This window comes from Notechis scutatus, chromosome 1 (genome assembly GCF_049901735.1).
Source record: "Notechis scutatus isolate UNSWTSFEM ecotype Mainland chromosome 1, rNotScu1.2, whole genome shotgun sequence".
Classification (NCBI taxonomy): Eukaryota; Metazoa; Chordata; class Lepidosauria; order Squamata; family Elapidae; genus Notechis; species Notechis scutatus.
In genome coordinates this window covers 553,378-574,515 of record NC_142009.1, presented here as the reverse complement: position 1 = coordinate 574,515, position 21,138 = coordinate 553,378, and the positions used below count along the sequence as shown (strand labels likewise).

The 21,138-nt window shown below is 56.9% G+C and overlaps 1 protein-coding gene across 1 annotated transcript; it reads left to right on the top strand.

Moving 5' to 3' along the window:
• The first annotated feature begins 133 nt into the window (after positions 1 to 133).
• On the top strand, positions 134 to 17,626 carry LOC113428890 (occludin-like). Its single transcript, XM_087954521.1, has 10 exons — positions 134 to 379; positions 8,299 to 9,133; positions 9,597 to 9,688; positions 9,903 to 10,096; positions 11,282 to 11,440; positions 13,351 to 13,495; positions 13,759 to 13,942; positions 15,179 to 15,350; positions 15,761 to 15,802; positions 16,439 to 17,626. Exons 2-10 carry the CDS (start codon positions 8,433 to 8,435, stop codon positions 16,538 to 16,540), a joined length of 1,791 nt encoding a protein of 596 aa, XP_087810647.1. The 5' UTR covers positions 134 to 379; positions 8,299 to 8,432; the 3' UTR covers positions 16,541 to 17,626.
• The last annotated feature ends 3,512 nt before the right edge of the window (positions 17,627 to 21,138 follow it).

Below are 21,138 nucleotides of genomic sequence, written 5' to 3'. Positions count from 1 at the left end.
GGAGACGAGCAGAGGGTCTTGCTGGCCGGGGGGGGGGTCTCTGGTGTCTGGCCCTCCCCACCTTTTATCCCCCCTTTCAAAACCGGCAGCTCCGGGTTTCCCCTGGCCAAGCAGGAAGTGGAGCCAGGAGGGAGGATTTCAACCCTTGGCAACAAAGGGGAGGGGGAGGAGGGAGGGTGTGTGTGTGTGTGTGTGTGTGTACAGGCAGGGGCCCCTTTGATACAGTTGGTTGTGCAGCCTGATCGCGCCAGCTGCTCCTCTAGGGCTTGGCACAAACTTTGCCCGCCAGGCACCGGGTCCAAGAGAAGAGGCGAGCCGACTGGGGCCCCTTCCTTCCTTCCTTCCTTCCAGACCTGCCGTGACCCAACCGGGGAACAAGGTAGCCTCGTTATCCAGCCGAGGGAACCGGGTGCAAAGCAGCCCCCACGGCCGCTCCCCGCTTTCTGGCGCCGGGCCAGAGAGAGCCGAGCGCGCCTCCTCCGCGGGCGCACCCGGGGGCCTGGGACTCCAAGGCCCATCACGCCCAGGCGGCCTTTTGGGGTGCAAGCGAAGGGGCGCCGGTCCCCGCCGCCTCCTGGGTCGAGCGCTTGGGCTGCCTGCGGGGGAGAGCCGGGGCTCCAGCCCCGCTGAGGAGTTCCAGGCGGGCGGGCGGGCGGGCGGGGCGGGAGGCCGGCCAGGTGGGACGGCGGGGGGGGGTGGGGCGTGTGTGGCCTCCGGGGAAGGGGAGGGCCGCGGAGCCGCCCCTTCTGGCTCAGTCCGCCGCCGGCGCCGAGGCCTCCAGTCCTGCGCGAAGGGCCCGCCAGGCCACGGGCGCAGCCAGGTGAGGCCGCGAGGGCGGCAGGTGCGCGGCGGGGCGGGCGGGGAGTCCCTGGCGCGGGCAGCAGCCCCGGGAGAAGGGCGCTCCGGGGCCCCCGCCCTGCCTGCCTGCCTCCCGCGGGGGACTCGTCCCCAGCGGGGTCTTTCGGGAGAGGCTCTGCCCGCTTGCTCGGCCCTCCCGCTCTTTCTCTTTCCGTTTCTTTCCTCCTCCCCCTTCGCTCCAAACTTTCCTTTCCTCCCTCCTTCCTCCCCGTTTCTCGTTCCTCCTTCCCTCCGCTCTCCTTCCTTTCTTTCTTCCTTCCCTTTGTCATCCCTCCTTTCCGTCCTTCATCCCATCTTCCTTCCCTCCCTCCCACCCTCCTTCCTTCCTTCTCCCCCTTCCTTCCTCCCCATCTTCCTTTCCTTCTCTTCCTTTCCTTCCTTCCTTCTTTCTCCTCCCTCCTTTCCTTCCTTCCTCCCCATCTTCCTTCCTTACCTTCCCCATCTTCCTCCCTCCCTCCCACCCTCCTTCCTTCCTTCCCTTCTTTCCCCATCTTCCTTCCTTTCTCCCTCCCTCCTTCCCTTCCTTCTCTTCTCTTCTCCTTTCCTTCCTTCCTCCCCATCTTCCTTCCTTTCTCCCTCCCTCCTTCCCTTCCTTCTCTTTCTCCTCCCTCCTTTCCTTCCTTCCTCCCCATCTTCCTTCCTTTCTCCCTCCTTTCCTTCCTTCCTTCCCTTCTTCCCCCCATCTTCCTTCCTTTCTCCCTCCTTTCCTTCCCTTCCTCCCCCCATCTTCCTTCCTTCCCAAATTCCTCGCCGTGGAGACCAGCTCAATGCGATCCTGCAGCTTATCCGCTCGAGGGAAACCAGCGCGCCGCCTCCATTCCTGGCCCCCGAGAAAGCGGCGGCGGCGGCGGCGGGAAGGGCCACGGCCGGCAGGAGGCGAGGGGCGCCGGGCGGAGAGAAGCGGGCGCGGGCTCCCCTTCCCAGCGCTTCCACCGCGGCTGGAGCCCAAGGGGCGTCGGGGGCTGGGAAGGCAGGCGGGCCGCCCCGCCCGAATTCTTTCCTTGCGGCGCGGACCCTCCCGGCCCCGCCAGGCATTGTGCACCGGAGCCGCGGGGGGCCTCCCAAGGACAGCCGGCCGCGCACGTCCGCACCGCCGGTGGGGCTCGCAGGAATTTGGCCGGGCCGCTCGCTTTACAAATCTCCCCGCCGGAGACGCCGGGTTGGGCGCTTTGCGAGGCCCGCAGGTTGCAGTCGCCGCTCTGCAGTCTGGAGCATTCGGGGCGTTGAAGTCCCCCAGTTCGGGGCCCCCGGTCTGGGGGCGCAGGCAAAGTGGGGGTGGAAGTGAGGAACGTTTCCTTTCCACGGGGGAGGGGAGAGGAGGGCCGGCCCTGGCCTCGGCGATTGGGGAGAGGGAAGCCCGTTGCAGCCCCCTCCCCAATCTTCTGGCTGCCTTGCGAGGTCACTTCAGCCTCCCCCAGGCTGGATTTGGGGTGCAGCTTCTTGGGGGGCCTGCAGCTTTTCTGGGCTGGGAGCATTTCCTTCCTTGGTTTCTATCCTGTGCTCAACCCAAAAGATGGCAGAATTTAAGATTATAAATACAAATCCAGCCATGCAATAAATCAAATGAAAACAACGTTCAGTTTTATAGCTAAATTGGGGAGAATAAAATATAAATTGGCATTATTGCCTCATCCCGAAAGATCAGTTTTGTAGGCATTGGCAGGATTTTGCCTCCCCCCACCCCCATGGAGCCGGCTCCTGCTCACCCTCTGAATGGGCCCTTTCTCCCCGCAAGGCCTCCTCCGTGGGTCCCCTCCACCTCCACCCTCTGCTCCCAGGCCGGCCTTTTCCTTCTGGCCGCCTCCCTCAGAGCCTGTTTCCCAGGCACCCAGAAGAAAACCTGGATAGATACTCGGTTGTGTAATATAACAATCCTGGGTTTATGAACAGAAGCGTAGAATCAAGAGCATGCGAAGTCTTAGGGCCGCTTTGTAAAGCCTTAGTGAGGCCACACCTGGAATATCCTGCGTCCAGTTTTGGTCACCACATCACAAAAAAGAGGTTGAGACTTTGGAAAAAGGGCAGAGAAGAGCAACGCGGAGGATTAAAGGCCTGGAGGGAAAAACAGATCAAGAACGGTGGCAGGATTGGGGTTTGGCCAGTCTCGAGAAAAGAAGGACCGGGGGGCTGACGGCAGCGTTCCCGTATTTGAGGGCTGCCCCAAAGAAGAGGGGGGGTCAATTTATTCTCCAAAGCAACGGCAGGAGAAGAAGCGACGGATGGAAACTCCTCACGGGAGAAGCAGCGTGGAATGGTGGAGAAACTTCCTAACAGGCAGGACAATTCGCCAGTGGAACTGCTGGCCACCAGACACTGTGGGTGCTTTGTCCCTGGAGGTTTTGAAGAAGAGACTGGACAGCCGCTTGTCTGAAATGGTTGGGGGTCTCCTGCCTGAGCAGGGGGTTGGACTAGAAGACCTCCAAGGTCCCTTCCAGCTCTATTCTGATTGATTGATCGAGCAGAAGCAAAGGAGCCCAATTTATGGGTGCCTAAATTTAAAAGGCAACCTTGCTTGTATTTACTCGCTTGTAACCTTGGTGGTGCTTCCTGAGCCACCCAGAGATGGAGACAGTGGGGGAGAATCTGCAATGGGGGGATAAGTGGGGGTGGTCAAGGCTCCCTCCCTTGGGTGGGGTGGGGGGTTGCCCAGCCTCCGTGCCTTGGGGGTGGCGGGCAGAGACTCCCGAGAAGCTGCCCAGGAAGCGATGACTCCGGCCTCAGTGCAGATCTCAAGGCTGCCTCCCCCAAGCCCCAGAGGAGCCGGGGCCCCACGGGTGGAAACCACCAAGCCCGGCCCTGGGTCCCTTCCCTTCCTGGCTCCGTGGGGCCACCTCGTCCTTGGCTGTGCTGGTGGCTGGCAGCCAGATCCCTTCCTTGGTGCGTTTGGCTGCCCACCTTGCCGCAGAACAGCCGCCTCGCCTCTTGGGTTGAACCGTTCAAGCCACGGTGGTTGGGCAGGGGCTGGGGGCAGAGGAAGCCCCCCTCGCGGGCATGGGAGCCGCAGGGAAGGGAGGGAGGCCCAAGGGGCTCCTGGGCAGCTGCCCGGCTGAAACCCACCCTCCCTGGTTGTGAGCCAGCCAGAGGCCGGACCTCGGCCTCCCCTTTCTGGCTCCCAGGAACAACCTTGAAATCCGGAGTTGCAGAGCCGCCTGGAGGGACTTGGCAGGCAGCCGCCGTTCTGGTGGGGAGCAGCAGCGGGATCCCCTGGGAACCAGCCGGTTGGCAAGGGCGGAGCAGCCCTGGGGCGGGAGCAGCCAAGCGGGGCTCCTGGGGTAGAAGGGAGGGGGTGGGCCGCTTCCTGGTCCCAGGGATGTGTGGGGGAGGGGGAATGTGCCCTGCTCAGTCTCCTGGGACTGGCACTGGAGGGGGAGGACGGCAAGGCCGATTTCTGCCCCTCTTCCAATCAGGGAAGGGGAATTGAGGGCAGGGATTTGCACCCACCCACCCTCCTCCTCCTCCTTGCCCACCCAAATCAATCAATCAAATTGGAATAGAGCTGGAAGGGACCCTGGAGGTCTTCTAGTCCAGCCCCCTGCTCAAGCAGGAGACCTTTTATACCCTTTCAGACAAGTGGCGGTCTAGACTCTTCTTAAAGACATCAAGGGATGGAGCAACCACAACTTCTGGTGGCAGGCTGTTCCCCTGGTTCACTGTCCTCCCTGTCAGGAAGTTCCTCCTGAGTTCCAGGTTGCTTCTGCCCTGGATGAGTTTCTATCTGTTGCTCCTTGTCTGGCCTTTTGGTGCTTTGGAGAGTAGCTTGGCCCCCCCTTCTCTGGGGCAGCCCCTCCAAGACTGGAATTCTGCTACCATGCCCCCCCGACCAAATCACAGCCTTCCCTTCGAGTCTGGCATCCCCCAAAATAAGAGGAGGCGGCATAATCTGGGCAGCCCCCCAGGAGGAGCCTCTGGGTCCCCCCATCCCAGTTACGGCTTCCCGGTGGGCACACCGGCTTTGGTTGGTTGGAGGGACCCGGGTGCGTTTTGCCAGGTGGCCCCTCCCCCAGTCCCGGGGGGGGGGGAGGGGATGCAGGGCAGCCGAGAGACCCAGGGATCAGAGGCTGTGCTTGCTGGGCATTTCAGCCACCTCTGACCACCAGCAGCAGCTCCAGGCAGGTTTCACCGAGAAGGGTCCTCTGGCCTCTTCTGCGCCACCTTGGTGCCCACCCTGCGGGGGCAGCAGCCCCGCTCCAGGGCAGATCTTGTGCCCCCAGTGAGGGCAATGCTTTTCAGCAGCCACCCACCCCCCCAGTGGCACCCTGGAGAGGGTTGATGGGGTCAGAGAGAAGCTCCCACATCTTTTTATTTTGTAAAAAAGTTTTTTGTTTTTTTTAATTTTATGCATCTTTCCATGTGAGCAACATATTTCCAGATTATAACACTTGTTCATAGTCATATTTTCATTTCCATTAATCTTATATAATATTAACTCATATTATTATCCATTTCACTCATCTTTAAATAAATTTGCAATTCATATTTCAGTTCATTAATTCAATATCAATATAATTTCATCCATACGTTTCCAATTCTTTATCCCCTATTATTTCCATTTTCAGCTTACCACCTATTTTATTTTACATTACACATCATTGTTGTCCTTAATTTTCTCTAAGCCAATATATAATAAACAATCTAAAAAGAGTAAAAATATAATAAAACCAATATTTCAGATCCACATGGCATTTTCCACGTGAATAAAATATTCACTGAATAAAATATTCTCGTTGTACAATTCTAATATCCATTAAATAATCAACTGTATATACAGTCAACTATATATCCCCCCAGTGAATCACTAAAATAACTTCTTAATATCTCTCATTTTATCTTCATTTATAATCATTAATAATCATATTTTTAAAATTCATTTCCATTCCCTTCTTTTAAGCCTCAAAGAAAGAAAAGGGTTCATAACAACACATTTTATATACAGTTCATATTCATATATATATATGTAATTATACATTCCCAAGGTATTTCCTAACAAGTTTTAAACTAAATACCAATATATATTCCATGTGGTATCCCCCTTATAGAATCCCTAACCCTTATCTCTGAACTTTTTGACTTTATTATTTCTTTTAATTTTAGCCAACTTTCCCTTTTCTAAATTTCCCCGATCTTCCTTCTTTCTTTCTAACATTTCACCTATCTTCTCCCCACCCCTTTCCTGTTCTCTTTTTCGAAGTTTCTTTTTGTATAATTTTTTCTTCTATTGTTTAATCCTGGAAGCGTTTTCTCTTTTATTTATTGACTCTATCATCAATGTCATAGTTTTAATTCCTTTAGTGTCTTTTGGCAGTGTCTCTTGTTCTCCGTGACTATTTGAGCCTCTTTCTTCTTCCTTTAGCTCTGCCTCACTGGAATTTCTTTGTTCTTCTGGCATCGCCATTATTTTCTTTTCCAATATTTCCAATAATTCCCTTCTTTCTTTCAGCATTCCTCTTACGGTTTGCAATTCCAATTAAAGTCTTTGCTTATTTCTTCCATTTTTTTATAATCAGTTATTAATATTCAAAGTCTTTTATTGCAATCTTTGCCAAAAGTCTCCTTTTACCTTTGTTTCTCTTGTTAATCCTTCTGTCTCTTTCACAATCAACACCCAACGGTCCCAGGAAATTGCATTTGTATATCCTCTTAGTAGTTTCTCCCTCTTTTTTTTTTTTTTTTTTTACATTTCTGGGGTTCTTATTATTTTATTTATCTTTTGTTTCATAACAGTTATGAGTCCAGTAAATTTCCATAAAATTTTGTTTACCTTGTATTTTCCTCTTTTCTGTTTGCCGCTGTGATACTCTTTCACGAGGGCACTTTCTTTCAACTTCTCGGGGTTGTTAAGAAAAAAATCAGTTCTTTTATCTGGTTATATGTAGCTCACCACTTCACCGCTCCAGCACAAAACTTAGGGTCCCGGCAGCTTTCCGTTTTCAGGGCAGCCAATTTAGACTGCCGTTTCTCCCTGTCTTCCAGGGGAGTAATACCTAGCTAGGGAGGGGAGATGCGGTTCCCCTCGACCCAGCTGGTGGTCTCCCCCTCTTCTCCCACCCCTCCAAGGAGGGTCAGATGACTCCGGTTCCATGGGGACCCTTCCAACAAGGGAAACACGGATCAAAGCCGCGCACGATCACGGTTTCTGATCCATCATTGACGGAAACGCCACCGGAAGTCAAGCTCCTACATCTTAAAGTGGCCAAGAAACACCAATCTCAAAGTCTAGCCCCCCCAACTGGTCTCATCTGCAACTGTAATACATCCCCCCCTTTCTCCAGTTCAGGAAGACGAAGGGGGCAGCAGATCCCAGAGTCTCGGGCGGCCAGGGGGTGCTCAGCCCTCCAAATGACAGCATCGACAACATTACAAACTGACCTTTGACAGCCGTGTGACAAGTAGGTGACAGCCAGCGAGGCTGTTTGCAATCCAGAGTTTATAAACACTGGGCAAGCAGCCGCAGGCCTGAGGTCGGCCGTAGATCTAATAGACTCGAATGGAGATCCATTTGTCATGTTGTCATCAGATTCTGACGGTTGGATTCCCTCTGCTGGGGAAAAACATCCGGAAGCCATTAGAGCAGAGGTCCCCATCCTTGGCCCCTTTAAGACTAGTGGACTTCAACTCCCAGAATTCCTCAGCCAGCAAAGCTGGGAGTTGAAGTTCACACATCTTAAAGGCGCCAAGGTTGGGGACCCCCTGCATGAGAGGGAAGCGGGTTTTTGGCAGCAGGGAAGAGCAGCTGGGTCCCACCTGCCCTCCGGTGGGTCTTTGGGACGCTTCCTCCTGTTCTCGGGGTTAAATATCGGGGATCCAAGAAGAGCCTGGACTCCCACCTGTCAGAAATGGTGTAGGGTCTCCTGCTTGGGCAGGCGGTTGGACTAGATGACCTACAAGGTCCCTTCCAACCCTGATTACCTGTTATCTGTTTATCTGCTCGCTTTTGGAGCTTGACTGGGAGCCGGGCAGTCGCCCCGGGGCCGTAGACTCACCCAGGAAGTCCAGCAAACCCAGAGTGAGGCCGGGAGGTTACCGGAGCCAAGGTCAACTTGAAGGAGCCTCTCTTATTTGGCAGCATAGGGGGGGGGCATCTCTGCCCTCTTGGCTGAAACCCAGGGAAGGGTATAACCCCACAGCCACCCAGGGATGGGTGTCTCCCTCCAGCTGCCCCTCTTTTTCACAACCGTTAGATGGGCCAACAACGTAGGAAGAAATGCCTGGCCTGGGCCAGTGGATGGTTCCGGTGCCCGGGTGGTCCTCAGATCCTCGGCTCTCCTGGGCACTCAGGGGAGGGGGGAGGTGGAGTGGTCTTGGTTGACTCTCCTCCCCTCCCCCGTGACTTCCGCTGCAGGAGACGGTCGCTTTCCCTCAACCGCCACTGGGCGGGGGTGCAAGAATTGCCCAAGTGCCGCGGGGAGGACACTGACTTTCACTTTCCCCTCTCTTTGGCAGTGCCAGCCAGACGCAGCGCAGGAGCCTCTCGGCCGCTCCAGGGATCTCAAAGGGGCTCCCCCCTTGGGTCCTCCCCCCTCCAGCTGTAGCCCCTGGGGCTCCTCCGCCGGCCCTGCCTCGCTTCTGCGCCGAGGATGTTTAGCCCGAAGCCCTACGACAGCCCTCCCGCTGGGTACGGACCCCCCGGGGAGGACTACGGGTACCCCGTCAAGTTGCCCCCGCCGGGTTCCTACTACATCGAGGACGAGCCCCAGCTTTTCTACAAGTGGACCTCCCCGCCCAGCGTGGTGAGGGTCCTGGAGGGGCTGGGCGTCCTGCTCTGCGTGGCCATCTTCGCCTGCGTGGCCTCCACCCTGGCCTGGGACTACGGCTACGGGGGCCTCTACGGCGGAGGCATAGGCGGCGGCTACTACGGCATGGGGGGCTACGGCGGCATGGGGGGCTACGGCGGAGGCCTGGGCGGCTACTACGGCGGCTATGGCATGGGGGGCTACTACGGGGGCATGACCAACCCCCGGGCAGCCAGCGGCTTCATGCTCGCCATGTCGGTGCTGTGCTTTATCGCCCTGCTGGCTCTGGCTGTCGTCAGCCTCACCAAGTCCGGTGCGGCCCGGTCCAGGCGGTTCTACCTGGTGGCCCTGGTGGTCTGCGCCCTGCTGGCCTTCGTCATGCTGATTGCCTCCATCGTCTACATCGTGGGGGTCAACCCCCAGGCCCAGATGGGGAGCAGCTACTACTCGGCCAACCCCTTGCTGGCCTTGTGCAACCAGGTCTACACCGGGGGAGCGTCCTACAACCAGTACCTCTACCACTACTGCATGGTGGACCCCAGGAGGTAGGAGTCTGGTGGGGGTGGGGGGCAAGGTGGGGGGCTGCCTTGCCCTGGTGGTCCTGCTTCCTCTTGGGGCCACGGCTGGCGGGTGGGGGAGCAGCCGTGGCCCAGGCTAGGAATGGAATGGGGTGGGGTAGAACGGAACAGAACAGAATGATAGAATAGAATAGGAATGAGAACAGAACAGAAGTATGGGAAGGGAAGGGAAGGGACCTTGGAGGTCTTCTAGTCCAACCCCTTGCTCAGTCAGGAAACCCTAAGCCACCCCAGACAAATGGCTGTCCAGCCTCTCCTTGAAAAGCTCCTGGTGTTGGAGCAGCCACAACGTCTGGAGGGAAGCCCCTGTTTGCTGTTCTCGTGGTCAGGACATCTTTATTCTAGAATACAGAAGAGAAAAGCTTTATTGGGCCAAGTGTAGGTAGACACGCAGGGAATCTGTGTCTGGTACAGAAAGACTTAATTGCAGAATAATACGAATGGTAATGATAATAATAGTAACCAGCAACAAGAACTACAACAACAATGCCAAAAGGGCACCACCAGGAGAAGCGGAAGAAGGTGATAGAAGGATAAGTAATACTACAGCCACACACTATGGGTTATTGTACACCTACACGTCAGAGGATGGGACTCAGCCGTGCCCGTACTTGGTCTCGCCCCCCCTCCTCTGCCCCCCCTCTGCCTCTGGCTCAGCCGGCCCAGCGACCGGATGGTCGTGCCAGGGGACAGGAGCCCTTCGGCCTCGGGCAGGACTGTGCTGGCTGTGGGTGAGGCTGGCCTTTCACCCAGTGGGGCAGCCCCAGGGCCTCCTGCCTGGCACGGCCTTTCACCCCCTCTCGTTCTGTCACCTGCTTGTCCCGAAAAGGCAGCCCTGGAAGTCCCCAAGGGGGGGGGGGAAGGAAGCAGGAGCGGCTTTTGTGCCCGAGGGAGCAGAGGGGCTTATCAGGAAACCGGTTTCGGGCTCAGGTGAGAACAACCCGGGAGGCTTATCAGTGGGCCGGGCACGGCCGGCAGTGGCACCCTTGGAACGGCCCCCTTGAGCAAACGAGATAAGCCCGCGGAGGAGGCGTCCAGCCCAGCCGCCTTGCCTGGCCGGCCTGCGGATGTGGCTGCTGGGCTCGTGAATCACCTGGGTGGGCAGGTGTGAGGCTGTTGCTTCCTCAAGGCCAGGGTGGGCAGGTGGGCTCAGCTGGCTCAGGAATTCTGGGAGCGGAAGTCCTGCCGTTGCCCTGCTGGGCCACCTCTGCTGGAGACCCCTCCTCAGGGCCCCGCGTGGAGCCTCGGTTGGGAGGCATCGGGGGGCTTCTCTGCCAACGTTAGGATTGCAACAGACTTAGTCTTCGCTTAATAAAGCAATTGGGACCAACCACGCACGTGGTCATTAAAGGAGACATCGTGTAACTGAACCTTCCTCATTGACCCCTAGTTTCACTTAAACGCCACGGGTTTCCTGGTCGTGTCCCATCCCAGGACTGACCAGCTCAGACTGTGTTTGGGGTGGGGTCTCTTGGCCTGGGGGGAAAGAAGGTTTGGGGGAAGGACCTCCGGGGGCTGAGCTGCATCCAGCCATGGGGGGGGGTGGGGTTTTGGGGGAATGCTCTCCCAGGCTCCCCTTCCCTGTTCCTGCCTTTCCATCTCCCCTTCAGTTATCCCCCTCCCCAAATTCTCGTGTCCCCCAGCAAGCACTGCTGAGTCTCTGTTTTGTGTGCCCTGGAATCCCAAAAGGCTTCGTGGCTGTGATGCACAGGGAATGGTGCCCCCCCCACACCCCCCAAAACAGGCGTCCTCACTGTCCCCAGATGAAATGGGGGGGGCATCTTGAGGACTTTGGGGCAGAGGGCACAGCTGTGGGGCGTTCTGCAAGGAGGCCGTGGACCTCCCACGTGCCACGATGCCGTGGCCTGCCTAATTTGTCCCCTGTGGATGTGCACAACCTCCTTGTGGCTCGCCTTGGAGGCCTGGCTGGGGTGGGGGGGCTTGGGGGGGGTCTCTTCTTGCTGTGCGGGGAGGTTCTCCGGCAGAGACTGAGACCCTCCCTCCTCCATGGAGACCCCGAACGCCAGCCGAGAGAGCCCCTCCTCCTCTGGGGAATTTGGGGGACGGGAGGGAGACCGGGTTTAACTGCCCCCCCCTCTGCTCCTCCCCGCCCAGGCCGTGGCCATCGTCTGTGGCTTCCTCCTGGTGGTCCTGCTTTGCGTCATCTGCTTCTTCGCCCACAAGACGCGCCAGAAGATCTGGCAGTTTGGCAAGCAGAACATCTACTGGGACCGGCCCCCAGCGCTGGAGGGGGGCCCCAATGTGGAGGAATGGGTGAGTGGAGCAGGGACAAAGGAGCCCCCCGGGGGAGGCAGCGGCCCTGGGCGCCCTGGTTGCTCTGGTAGTGCCAGCCGCCAGCCAGGCTGGGAATTTGGGCCGGGCCAGGAAGGGATCAAGGGGGGGGGCACTTCGGGGGCAACGCCTCTCCCCTCACCAGCAGGGCCATCGTTTTGGGGAGGGGGCTTCCTCTGGGACCCTGAAGGGTGCTGATCCTCCGAGGCAGGGAGGGAAACGCCCAAGAGTTGGAAGCCAGCCAAGGGGAGGAGCAACCGGGAACTAAGGAGGAATTGCCTGACTTAGAACAATTCACCCCCGGAACTCCTGGCCACCAGAAGTTGTGGGGGCTCCATCACTGGAGGCTCTTGGGAAGAGACCAGACAGCTGTTTGTCCAGGATGGAATAAGGACTCCTGCCTGAGCAGGGGGTTGGACTAGAAGACCTCCAAGGTCCCTTCCAACTCTACTATTCTGTTGCCACAGGTCTGCCCCACAGCCGAGCCTTTTGGGGGCATTGCAGCGCCCACTCGGCCCTTTGGGCAGCCCCCTGGCTAGGAGGAGACCCCCGGGAGACCCCCCCTCACTTGCCTCTGGCTGGCCGGCCTAGATATATTCCGGCCCTTTATCTCCCTGCTCCTGGCTTTAGGCATCTCCCTCTTCCAACCCCTCCCGGCATTTTCCCCCATAATCCCCCCCCCCATTTTCTCTTCCCGATCTGCAACAACAGCAACACAAGCCTTCCCTCTGCCCGGGGTGTGTGTTTGTTGTGTGTGTGTGTAACCGAGAGCGCACAGGGCTGTTTATCGCTCCTCTGGTTTCGGTTGCATCAATGATTAACCACGGAGGCCAAAGGAGCCAATGTGGCTGGGAGCTGCCGCCTCAATGTGGCCGGACTGGTGGCCGTGGGGCCTGGCTGGAGCGGGGGGCAGGGTGGGCTGCTCCCCCCACAGAAGCCTGCCAGCCCGGTGGACGTTTGCCCCCCCACCCCCATTTCAGGGGCTGCCTCTGTCCCGGGAGGCCGACCGGGATGGGGGGAGGGGACTCTGGCCTCCTGCTGGGCCTTTGGGAAGGGGGCGATTTGACAGGGAGGAGGAGGGGGAGATGAAGGGCGAGAATGCCCCCAGAATACCTGGTTCTGCAGCGTTCTGGGTGGGGGGCAAAGCAGGGAGCTGCTTCTTACATCTGGACCCCAGCAAGCGGTGCCGTTGCCCCCTCCGGGAAAGGGGCAGCCGGTGGGGGTTGATTGGTGGGCAGAATAAGGGAATAGCAGAGTTGGAAGGGACCCGGGAGGTCTTCTAGTCCAACCCGCTGCTCCAAGAGGGCAGGGAAGGGCTGAACCAGGAAGGGGGGGCGTCCCACACTGGCTCCAAGCCGGAAGGAGAGGAAGGGGAGGGCCTGGCCTTGCACAACCCCCCTCTGGCACCTGCTTTCCAGCTGTGGGACTGCAGGCACGGGGGGGCCTGGGGGCCGGGGTGGATAAGGGGAGAGCTGGGGTGGGCGCAACAGCCAAGGGGAGGGAGGGGCCAGCCTGGTCAGGAGGGCACCAGCCGCATCTCGGGGGATCTTCTGCGGTGGGCGTCTGGAAAGCCCAGATGGGGGCTGAGTCTGGCCTGGCAGATGTTGCTGCCCTGAGCTCTTGGCCCCCTCCCTGCCCCCGTTTTCCAGCTGGGGGTGGGCAGGCAAGGCGGGGAGTCGTTTTTGGGGAGGGGGCCTGCTAAGCCTGGGCCTCCTACGGGGGGAACTCCACCTGGGGACAGCGGACACCCCGAGGGAGCCTGCGGCTGCCAGTCTAGCTGGGGATTCTGGGCTCCGTAGTTCCACCAGGAGGGACGGAGGTCAGAAGGTCAGGTTATGGGCCCCGACCTCGGGGGTGGGGGTGGCTGAGGAGTGCCTGTTGCCCCCCTGCAGGTGAAGAACGTGGATGGGCGAGCCAGCCCCACCGACACGGCCACCCTGGCCTACTCGGAGAAGCCCACCAGCCCCGTCCAGGCCCCCGCCAGCCCCCCGGCTACACCGAGAAGGATGGCTTCTCCAGGGCGGATGCCCGGATCAGGTGAGAGCAGGACGGGGGCTTTCCTGGCTCCTGGGAGTCGGAGAACGCTTGGAATCGGATCAGGCAGACCCCCGCCACCCCATGACAAGGGTCCACGGCTGGACTAGAAGACCTCAAGGCCCCCTTCCAACTCTGGTGTTCCAGGATTCGCTGGGGGGAGGGTCAGCGCAGTCAGAGGTCCTCCGAATAATCCCCCTCGGTCCCCCCCATCCTTTGGTGCAGCTGACCTTCCGGCCTGACTCCCCCGTAGCTCTCCCTTCCAGCCCCCCTGGACAAGCGCGCCCGGACACTGAGCTCCAGCACCTGGGAGGAGCCCCCGGAAGGCCCCCGCCCAGAGGAGCCGGAGGGCTCGCCGGGGAACCTCGACCCAGAGGAGGCCCCCTACGAGACAGACTACACCACGGCCGTGGAGTCCAGCGACGAGCAGGAGCCGGACGAGTGGGACAGGTGAGGGGGGGGCCCGGAGGGGAGGGGCCCGGGGGGGGAGAGGCTGAAGCCAGACCCCCCCCTCCGCAAAAGACGCCTGGCCCGTCATCGTCACAGGCTGCGTTATAGGAGGCCCTCGAATTACGACCGTTCATTTAGTGACCATAGTTCGGCCCTGGAAAAAAAGGGGGACTTGTGACCGCTTTTCACACTTACAACCGTCGCAGCCTCCTGGGACCCTGCGATCCCCTTTGGGATCCACCTTCTGACAAGCAAAGTCAACAGGGAAGCTGGATTCACTTAACGACTGTGTCACTTAACTCCACAATGGCAGTGCTTCACTTAAGAACGGTGGCAACGAAGGTCGAAAAACGGGGCAAAACTCACAAACGTCTCACGGTGACAGAAATTGTGGGTTCCGTTGTGGTCGTAAGTCGAGGACTCCCTATATAATGAACCATTCAGAGGAATCAGCCCGGCCCCTGGTGTCCCCTGGCCTCTCCCTCCAAGGGGGGACCGGGAGGGACGGGGCGGAAGGACACAGAACGACAAGACAGGGACAGGACAGGAGGGAGCCACAACAGCCCTTATCATCAGGATGGATTTTCCCTTTTTAGTCATCAAGGGAAGCACAAACCTTCCGATCAAACGTCCTGGGGTGAGAAATTAGGGGGGGCTCAGAGTGGGAGACCCCTCCCCCCCACCCCGTGTGGGTCTCCGGCCTGAGCAGCTGCCCCCAGCCAGCCCAGCCTTTGGGGCCCACAGAGCCACTTCCAGCCCCCCAGAGAAGGAAAGTGTCTCCTTAAGGGAGGGGGGGTCGTCCCCCCAAATCCCACTGAGCTGAGCAGGGACCCCGGGAAGGGCCCTAGGGAGCAGGGGCCCGGAGGGCAGCCCAGGCTGGTGGAGGATGTCCGGCTGGCACCAAAAGAGGGCAGGGAATCGGACAGCTCACAGTTTGTGGGCGATCTAAATGTTGGGGTGCCTGTTAAATCGCCCTGTGGAAGGAACCCCATTGGGGGTCTTGCTGGGGCACCTCCCACTCAAGAGCTGGCAGACCATGTCCTGCAGGGAGCCCCCCCCCTCTGTCCTGGCCCTCCCCCAGACCCCTCGACACGCAAAGGGCGTCAAGAGGGGCCCCTGCCTCCCCTCCCCTCTACTTACCCCCCCTTGCCAGCCGTAGACTAGGGGTGGGCGTGTGTCTCGGGGTGCCCCAGGGCCCCCGACCCGTGGCTGAGCTTCTCCCACCGCCTCCCGCAGCCATTACCCGCCCATCATGTCCGACGATGCCCGCCAGAGATACAAGCAAGATTTTGACACTGACCTCAAGCGCTACAAGCGGCTCTGTGGCGAGATGGACGCCACCAACGACCAGATCAACCAGCTCAGCAGGCAGCTGGACCAGTTGCCGGAGGACACGCTCCAGTACCAGGTGGGCAGCCAGCCAAAGGGGGCCCTGGGGAGCAGGGAAAAGGGAGGGGCCCCCGCCCAAGACATCCCCTGGGGCCCCAGGCAACCCAACCTGAGGGCCAGGGTTGGTCGGCCCCGTTGCCTGCGGAATTGAGCTGCCAGGTGTGCCCGCCTTTTCCCGGGCATGGCGGGAAAGGCTGTTCTGTGGCATGGCAGCTGCCAGCTGAGTGAGGGGCCTTCGAGGGCCGTGTCTGGGGCATGCCCCCCCCAGCAGACCCTCTCCCCCAGTGGGTGCTGCAGTCCAGTTCAACAGCCCCACAGCTGCCCGAGGAGACTCTTTCCTTGCCCTGAGGTGTACTGCTCCTGAATGGGGAGGCTCCATTTTGGGGGCCCTGGCCTGTTCCTCTCCCAACTCCAGTGTTTCTCTGGCAGGGCGTGGCAGAGGAGTACAACCGCCTGAAGGAGCTGAAGCGGGTGAGTCCCTGTGCCCAGCTGCCCCCCCCAGGTCCCATCAGCCCAGCCACCCTGCCTGGGTCGGGATGATGGGAGGTCCAGCCCTGTGAGAAATGCCGAGGTTGGAAGCAGGGCTCCGAAAGGGAGCCGTTATGTGTGTGCGTGTGTGGGGGTCTCATTTCAATAGAAAGGCAGTGGGGAGGGAAGAGGCACAGCTCCGTCCCCTTATCAACCTCTCCTCCCCCCGGGACCCCCGGGCCTCTTTCCTTCCCCCAACCCACCTCCAGAACTGGGACCCAGAGGGGGCAGCAGAAGGACCTTTGGAGGGATCAAGAGACCCCCCCCATCCTCACATCTGCAAAGGAAGCCCCTTAGAGCAGGGGTCTCCAATCGCGGCCCCTTTAAGATGTGTTGACTTCAACTCCCAGAATTCCTCAGCCAGCGAAGCTGATCAATGGCTCCAAGCAAAGCTGGCTGAGGAATTCTGGGAGTTGAAGTCCACGCGTCTTAAAGGGGCCGTGGTTGGAGACCCCTGCTCTAAGGGGCTTCCTGAATCGGCTGGGGATGATGTAGGGTGTAGTCCAGCACCCTCCGGGGCTGCAAGTGGGGGGGCCAGCTCTGCTTACGCAAGCTTTCCTCTGCCCCCCTCCATTCCAGACGCCGGAGTACCAGAGCAAGAAAATGGAGACCAAATCCCTGCGGAAGAAGCTTTTCCACATCAAGAGGAGGGTGGGCGAATACGACAAGCACCGCGGCTGAGCCTGGGGAGGGGCCCCGGCACTGAGCCCCCACCCCACTCCCCGAGAGAGGGCCGAGGCCCGGCGTGTCCCCCGGGCGCAGAAGGACGGACTCCAACCTGCCAAGCAAGGCCCACCTCCTTCCCTTTGGGCCTGGGGACGCTTGGCGAAGGCCAGCCGAGACTCGGGGGTGTGTGTGCCTGTGTGCCCCCCATTCCAAGAGACGAGGATGAGAGTCCGTGTGTGCCTCATGTTGTACATTTCCTTATTTTTACGCTCGTGCTTTTTTCTCCTGTTTTGTGCCAAAATGCTTGGAGGCGGAGAGGACGGTGGGCACCGGCCCAAATCTCTCTCCTTTTGTGGCCTCCGGAGTGGGGGGGTGGGGGGGGAGGTTGGGCACTCATGGCAGCGGATTTGCCATGGGGCAAATCATGATGGGGAGACCCCCCCCCCAAAAGAAGTATGTGCAGCGAGGGAGGGGACAGGCCCCCAAGGCCCAGAATGGAAAGAGCCCCTTCTGCCAAAGCTTTTGCCCTGAAGGTCTCGGGGTCAAATCCTGCCTGTTGGATTTGGGGGAGGGAATTGCTCACCAAAAGTGGCATCTGAAAAAGGAAGCAGGTGGTCGCCTGGGGAGGGGGAAGAGCCACACGCACAGCACTCCCCTGTCCTCCCCCCTCTTCCCTCCTTTCTTCTCCCTCCCCCTCCTCTCCCTCCCTTGTGCCAACTGGTGCCTGCTTGGCAAACGCTGCTGCCCAAGAGGCTCTGCAGCTGGAAACTTGCTCCAGCTTGGCACTGCCACCCTGGATGCCATCTCTGCTTCCTGTTGCTTCCAAAAGCCAGCCAGGGGGGTCCAGAGAGCTCTCCTGGGGAGGGAGGGAGGGGGTCCCAAGCAAAACATCCCACCCCCCCAGGGGATTTCTGCTTTTGGAGCCAAGCAGGAGCTGAGGCAGCCGCTCTTGAGACCCTCCCCAAAAGTCCCAGCCCAACAGGATCTCCGTCCATTGGGGGATATATATATATATATTGTGAAAATGGGGAGGGGGCAGACCTTTTTTTTTTTAAAATACATATAGTGAAGCTATTCCTTTAATAAACGTGGGGAAATTTCCCTTTGGATTGTCTCTTTGTTGGCAACGTGAGAAACGGGCCCCCAGAATTTCTGCGTTCTCTGCCAGGGAGCCTGGAGGATGCTGGGCATCGCTACCTCCCTGCGGGCTGCCCCATCACAGCCCCTGCGCCTGCCTGCCAGCTGCTCCAGGCCCTTCGCTCCCGAGGGGCCCCCTTGGCACCCAGGAACATGGGGCAAAGCTGCCAAAGGCCCCGGGCAGCCTCTGGACTTAGCTGGGAGAACAGAGCAAGGAATAACAGGATAGCAGAATTGAAAGGGACCCTTGAAGGTCTTCTAGTCAAACCCCCCCCCCTCCCCACTCAAGCAGGAGAACCCAGAAGCATTGCAGACGAAGGCCTCTCCCGCCTCTTCTTGAAAACCTCCGGCGGTTTTAAGGCCTGGGTGCCAACCTCTGGCCCGACTCCCTCTGCTGCTGGCGGGGTTGGGCCACTGAGACCCCCACAGTGGCAGGTGGTGGGGGGGAGCCCTGGGCTGATTGGGGCAGGGAGGCTCAGGGGAGAGACCAGGGCGAGAAAGGAACCACTTTGCTTTCCCTGGGCACAAGATGGCGAGGGAGCCTGGCAGCCTTTCAAGGCTTGGGTTGTAAGCCTTCTTGCCAGGCCAGGCCCCGCCTGAAGAGCCAAGCCGGCTCGGGAGCCCCAAAGGGGGCCTCTGGCACAGAAGGCCAGCGGGCAGGATCAGGCCGTGCCAGGCTGGCATGCTCCAGGAAAGGGAACCTGACTGGCACCTGGCAAGGCGAGGAGGAGGCAGCACCGGGCATGGCTGCTCTGAAGGGCGAACTCCAGAGCCCAGCCCGGAGTTCATTCTGGCTGGGGCTGCAGGGCAGGTCTGGCGATGGGCCCCACAGGGTGGGAGGCAGGGGCCCTCAGCGCCCCCCTGGACAAAAACTACAGAACCATCGTTTTTGTAATCTATCAGCCCGGAAGAGAAAGCAGTCCCACACAGCTGCAGCAAGTGCCAAGGTCGGACTCGGGATGGTAATGGAAGATGGGAAGGTGTGGGGCCCCCCCCACGCAGGGATGCCAGGCTGGCATCCTTCCTCCCAACTGGAGCACAAAAGCCCCCCCAGCTGATGATGCAGCTGGGGAGGGACAAGGACGTCTCCTCCCCCGTCATCAAGGACCCTAAAAGGGGGAGCACAAAAACCATCTCCCGTGGAGCTGATGGGCACTGGAGTCCCACAACAGATGGGCTGGGGGGACTTCCGGTTTGCAGGGCTTTGGCGGCAGGCAGGAATCCGCGATTGTGCGCAGTTTCTGCCTGGGCTTGCCGCTGGAGTGCCCCGAGCCAGCTGGCTTCGGGGCTAAGCCACCCCGTAGAGGTGGTGAAGAGGGGGGAGATCGCCAGCAGGGTCGAGGGGAGCCGCATCTCTCCTCCTCAGCTGGCCAAACTCCCTTTCCCGAAGGCGGTAGGAGCGGTGGTCAGAAATGGCCACCTCAAAGAAGAACTCGACCGGAAAAGAATGTGCAGGAGGAAAATAAGAAGTGAGTTTTGGCTGACTGGGATAAAAAGCAACAACTAAGGTACCCTGGAATTTAAATTTTATAAAAGATAACATCGCTCCCAAAGAAGAGTCGGAAGCAGCGAAATAAAGGGAAAGTTTTTTTTTTCTTCACTCTCCTTCCTCACATTGACAACGAAGAGAGCTGAACAAGAAATCAGAAAAATCCGCTTTGGCACTAATAGGTAATTAAGCTGAAAATATAATTAAATGCCAAAGGGACAATAAAGATTTCTGGACACTAAAAAATCCTTTTTTTCTATAAGGAGGAAGGGAGAGGAAAAGAATAAGGGCAGGATTTGGAAGGAGGAGACTGCCTGGACTTCAAAAGAATCTAAAGTTAAATCTTAACAAGACTTCTAAAAGATACATTTTAACTGGAACTTTGGAACTAAATAGTAACCCCAGGAAGAGAAAGTGAAGAAAGTGTAAAAAGAAACAGCTTGTGTGTATTTGGATTGCTTGGTGACTTTGGGATTTTTGGATATTATATTTGAATGACTAAAAACAATTGGGTGGCTGTTTAAAAAGAATTCTACAATGGCATCACTTATGGATGAACTGAAAATGGAATTTAAAAAATATAAAGAAGAGACACAAGAAGGGAAGGGCTTCTTTGGCTCCATTTTTCAATTCTTAGAAATGGCGATCTGCATCTACGAGAAACAACAAGAAAAGACTGCGCAACTAGAAGATTGGGACAAAGAAGAAGCCATCTTTAATGAACAAGTAACTCTATTTGGGGAAGAAAGGGGAAAGGGGGGGGAAGAGAATGGAGAATTTAAGACTTAAAAAAACAGCCAAAAAAGGGAAAAATAATTTGAAAAGTGGATATAAAATTGGAAAGCAACAGAAAAAGGGAATACAGAAGAGGGAAATGGAGGTGGAGAGACAGGGGGGTAAAAAGGGGAGAGAGAAGAAGAAAGGGAAAAAGGAAAGGAAGAGAAGTTACAAAGGTTTGGAGCAAGATGTAAAGAAACAGGATTTATTCAGAGATAATGGGTGAAAATTTAACTGAAAAAGGGATTCTGTGAAGGTACACAAGATTGTATTGTTATATTTGTAATAGAAATAATGTTAGAAAATTGGAAACAAAGTATGATTAAAAAGTGGGATAAAATAGTCAGTGTAATTTAGTGAAACTTTTGTGAACAAAATAAATGAAATAAAATAAATGAGAGAATTGAATTAGGAAGGAACAGGAACATTTTAATTACTCAATGTTTTATAAAATATAAGTGAAGTGGGGGGGAATTAACTATGGAAAGTTTATAAGTGTTCCCATAGAAGTATGACACTTATCTGAAAAGTAATGTGTAAAACGTTAAGATTTAAATGAATATTAATATTAATGACAGAATTGAATTGGTATGGATTGTTGTTTTTATTATATTATACATTTATAATTTTTTCTTTTTTTAAAATACAGTTTGTAGTTTTAGAAAGTGCCAAGCAGAATCCGAGCGGAAGTTATGTATTATATTAAGTGTTATAATTTTAGGGGAAAGATATAAAGGCGTCATACTCCAATCAGTGATTACAGGAGAAATTTTGTTTAATGAGAAAAGATAGTAGACAGTTGAAACAGGACAGACAAAGAATATAATGTACAAGGATTTGAATTGAGATGAAATAAATAAAATAAAATTAAGAAAGTTAAAAGAGGGGAGAAGCTATATAGAAAATGTAGAATAGTAATAAGATATGGAATGGAATATAAAAATGAGCATGAACTTGAATTTGTGTCTGTATGAAGAGATGTAACCCGGGATTATGCTGCTTCCAAAAAAGATGCTCTATGTTTTTATGTTTTATGTTTTGTTTGTTTGTTTTTAAAAATCAATTAAAAAAAACACAGATGGGCTGGGGGAGGCAACTGGCCTTTGAAGGTGGCCCTTATAGCCCCCGTCCCCTTCTGGTAGGGCCCACCCCCCTTCTTTCCACTGGAGAGCCCCCCCCCCCAAACCAGGCTAAAATAAATCACATCCAA

Bases quoted from the DNA above. Each gene is read 5' to 3' on its own strand.
- LOC113428890 (XM_087954521.1), top strand. From the start codon at position 8,433: ATGTTTAGCCCGAAGCCCTACGACAGCCCTCCCGCTGGGTACGGACCC. The intron at 15,351-15,760 runs GTGGGCAGCCAG...TTTCTCTGGCAG, and splicing joins AGGACACGCTCCAGTACCAG to GGCGTGGCAGAGGAGTACAA. The intron at 15,803-16,438 runs GTGAGTCCCTGT...CCTCCATTCCAG, and splicing joins GCCTGAAGGAGCTGAAGCGG to ACGCCGGAGTACCAGAGCAA.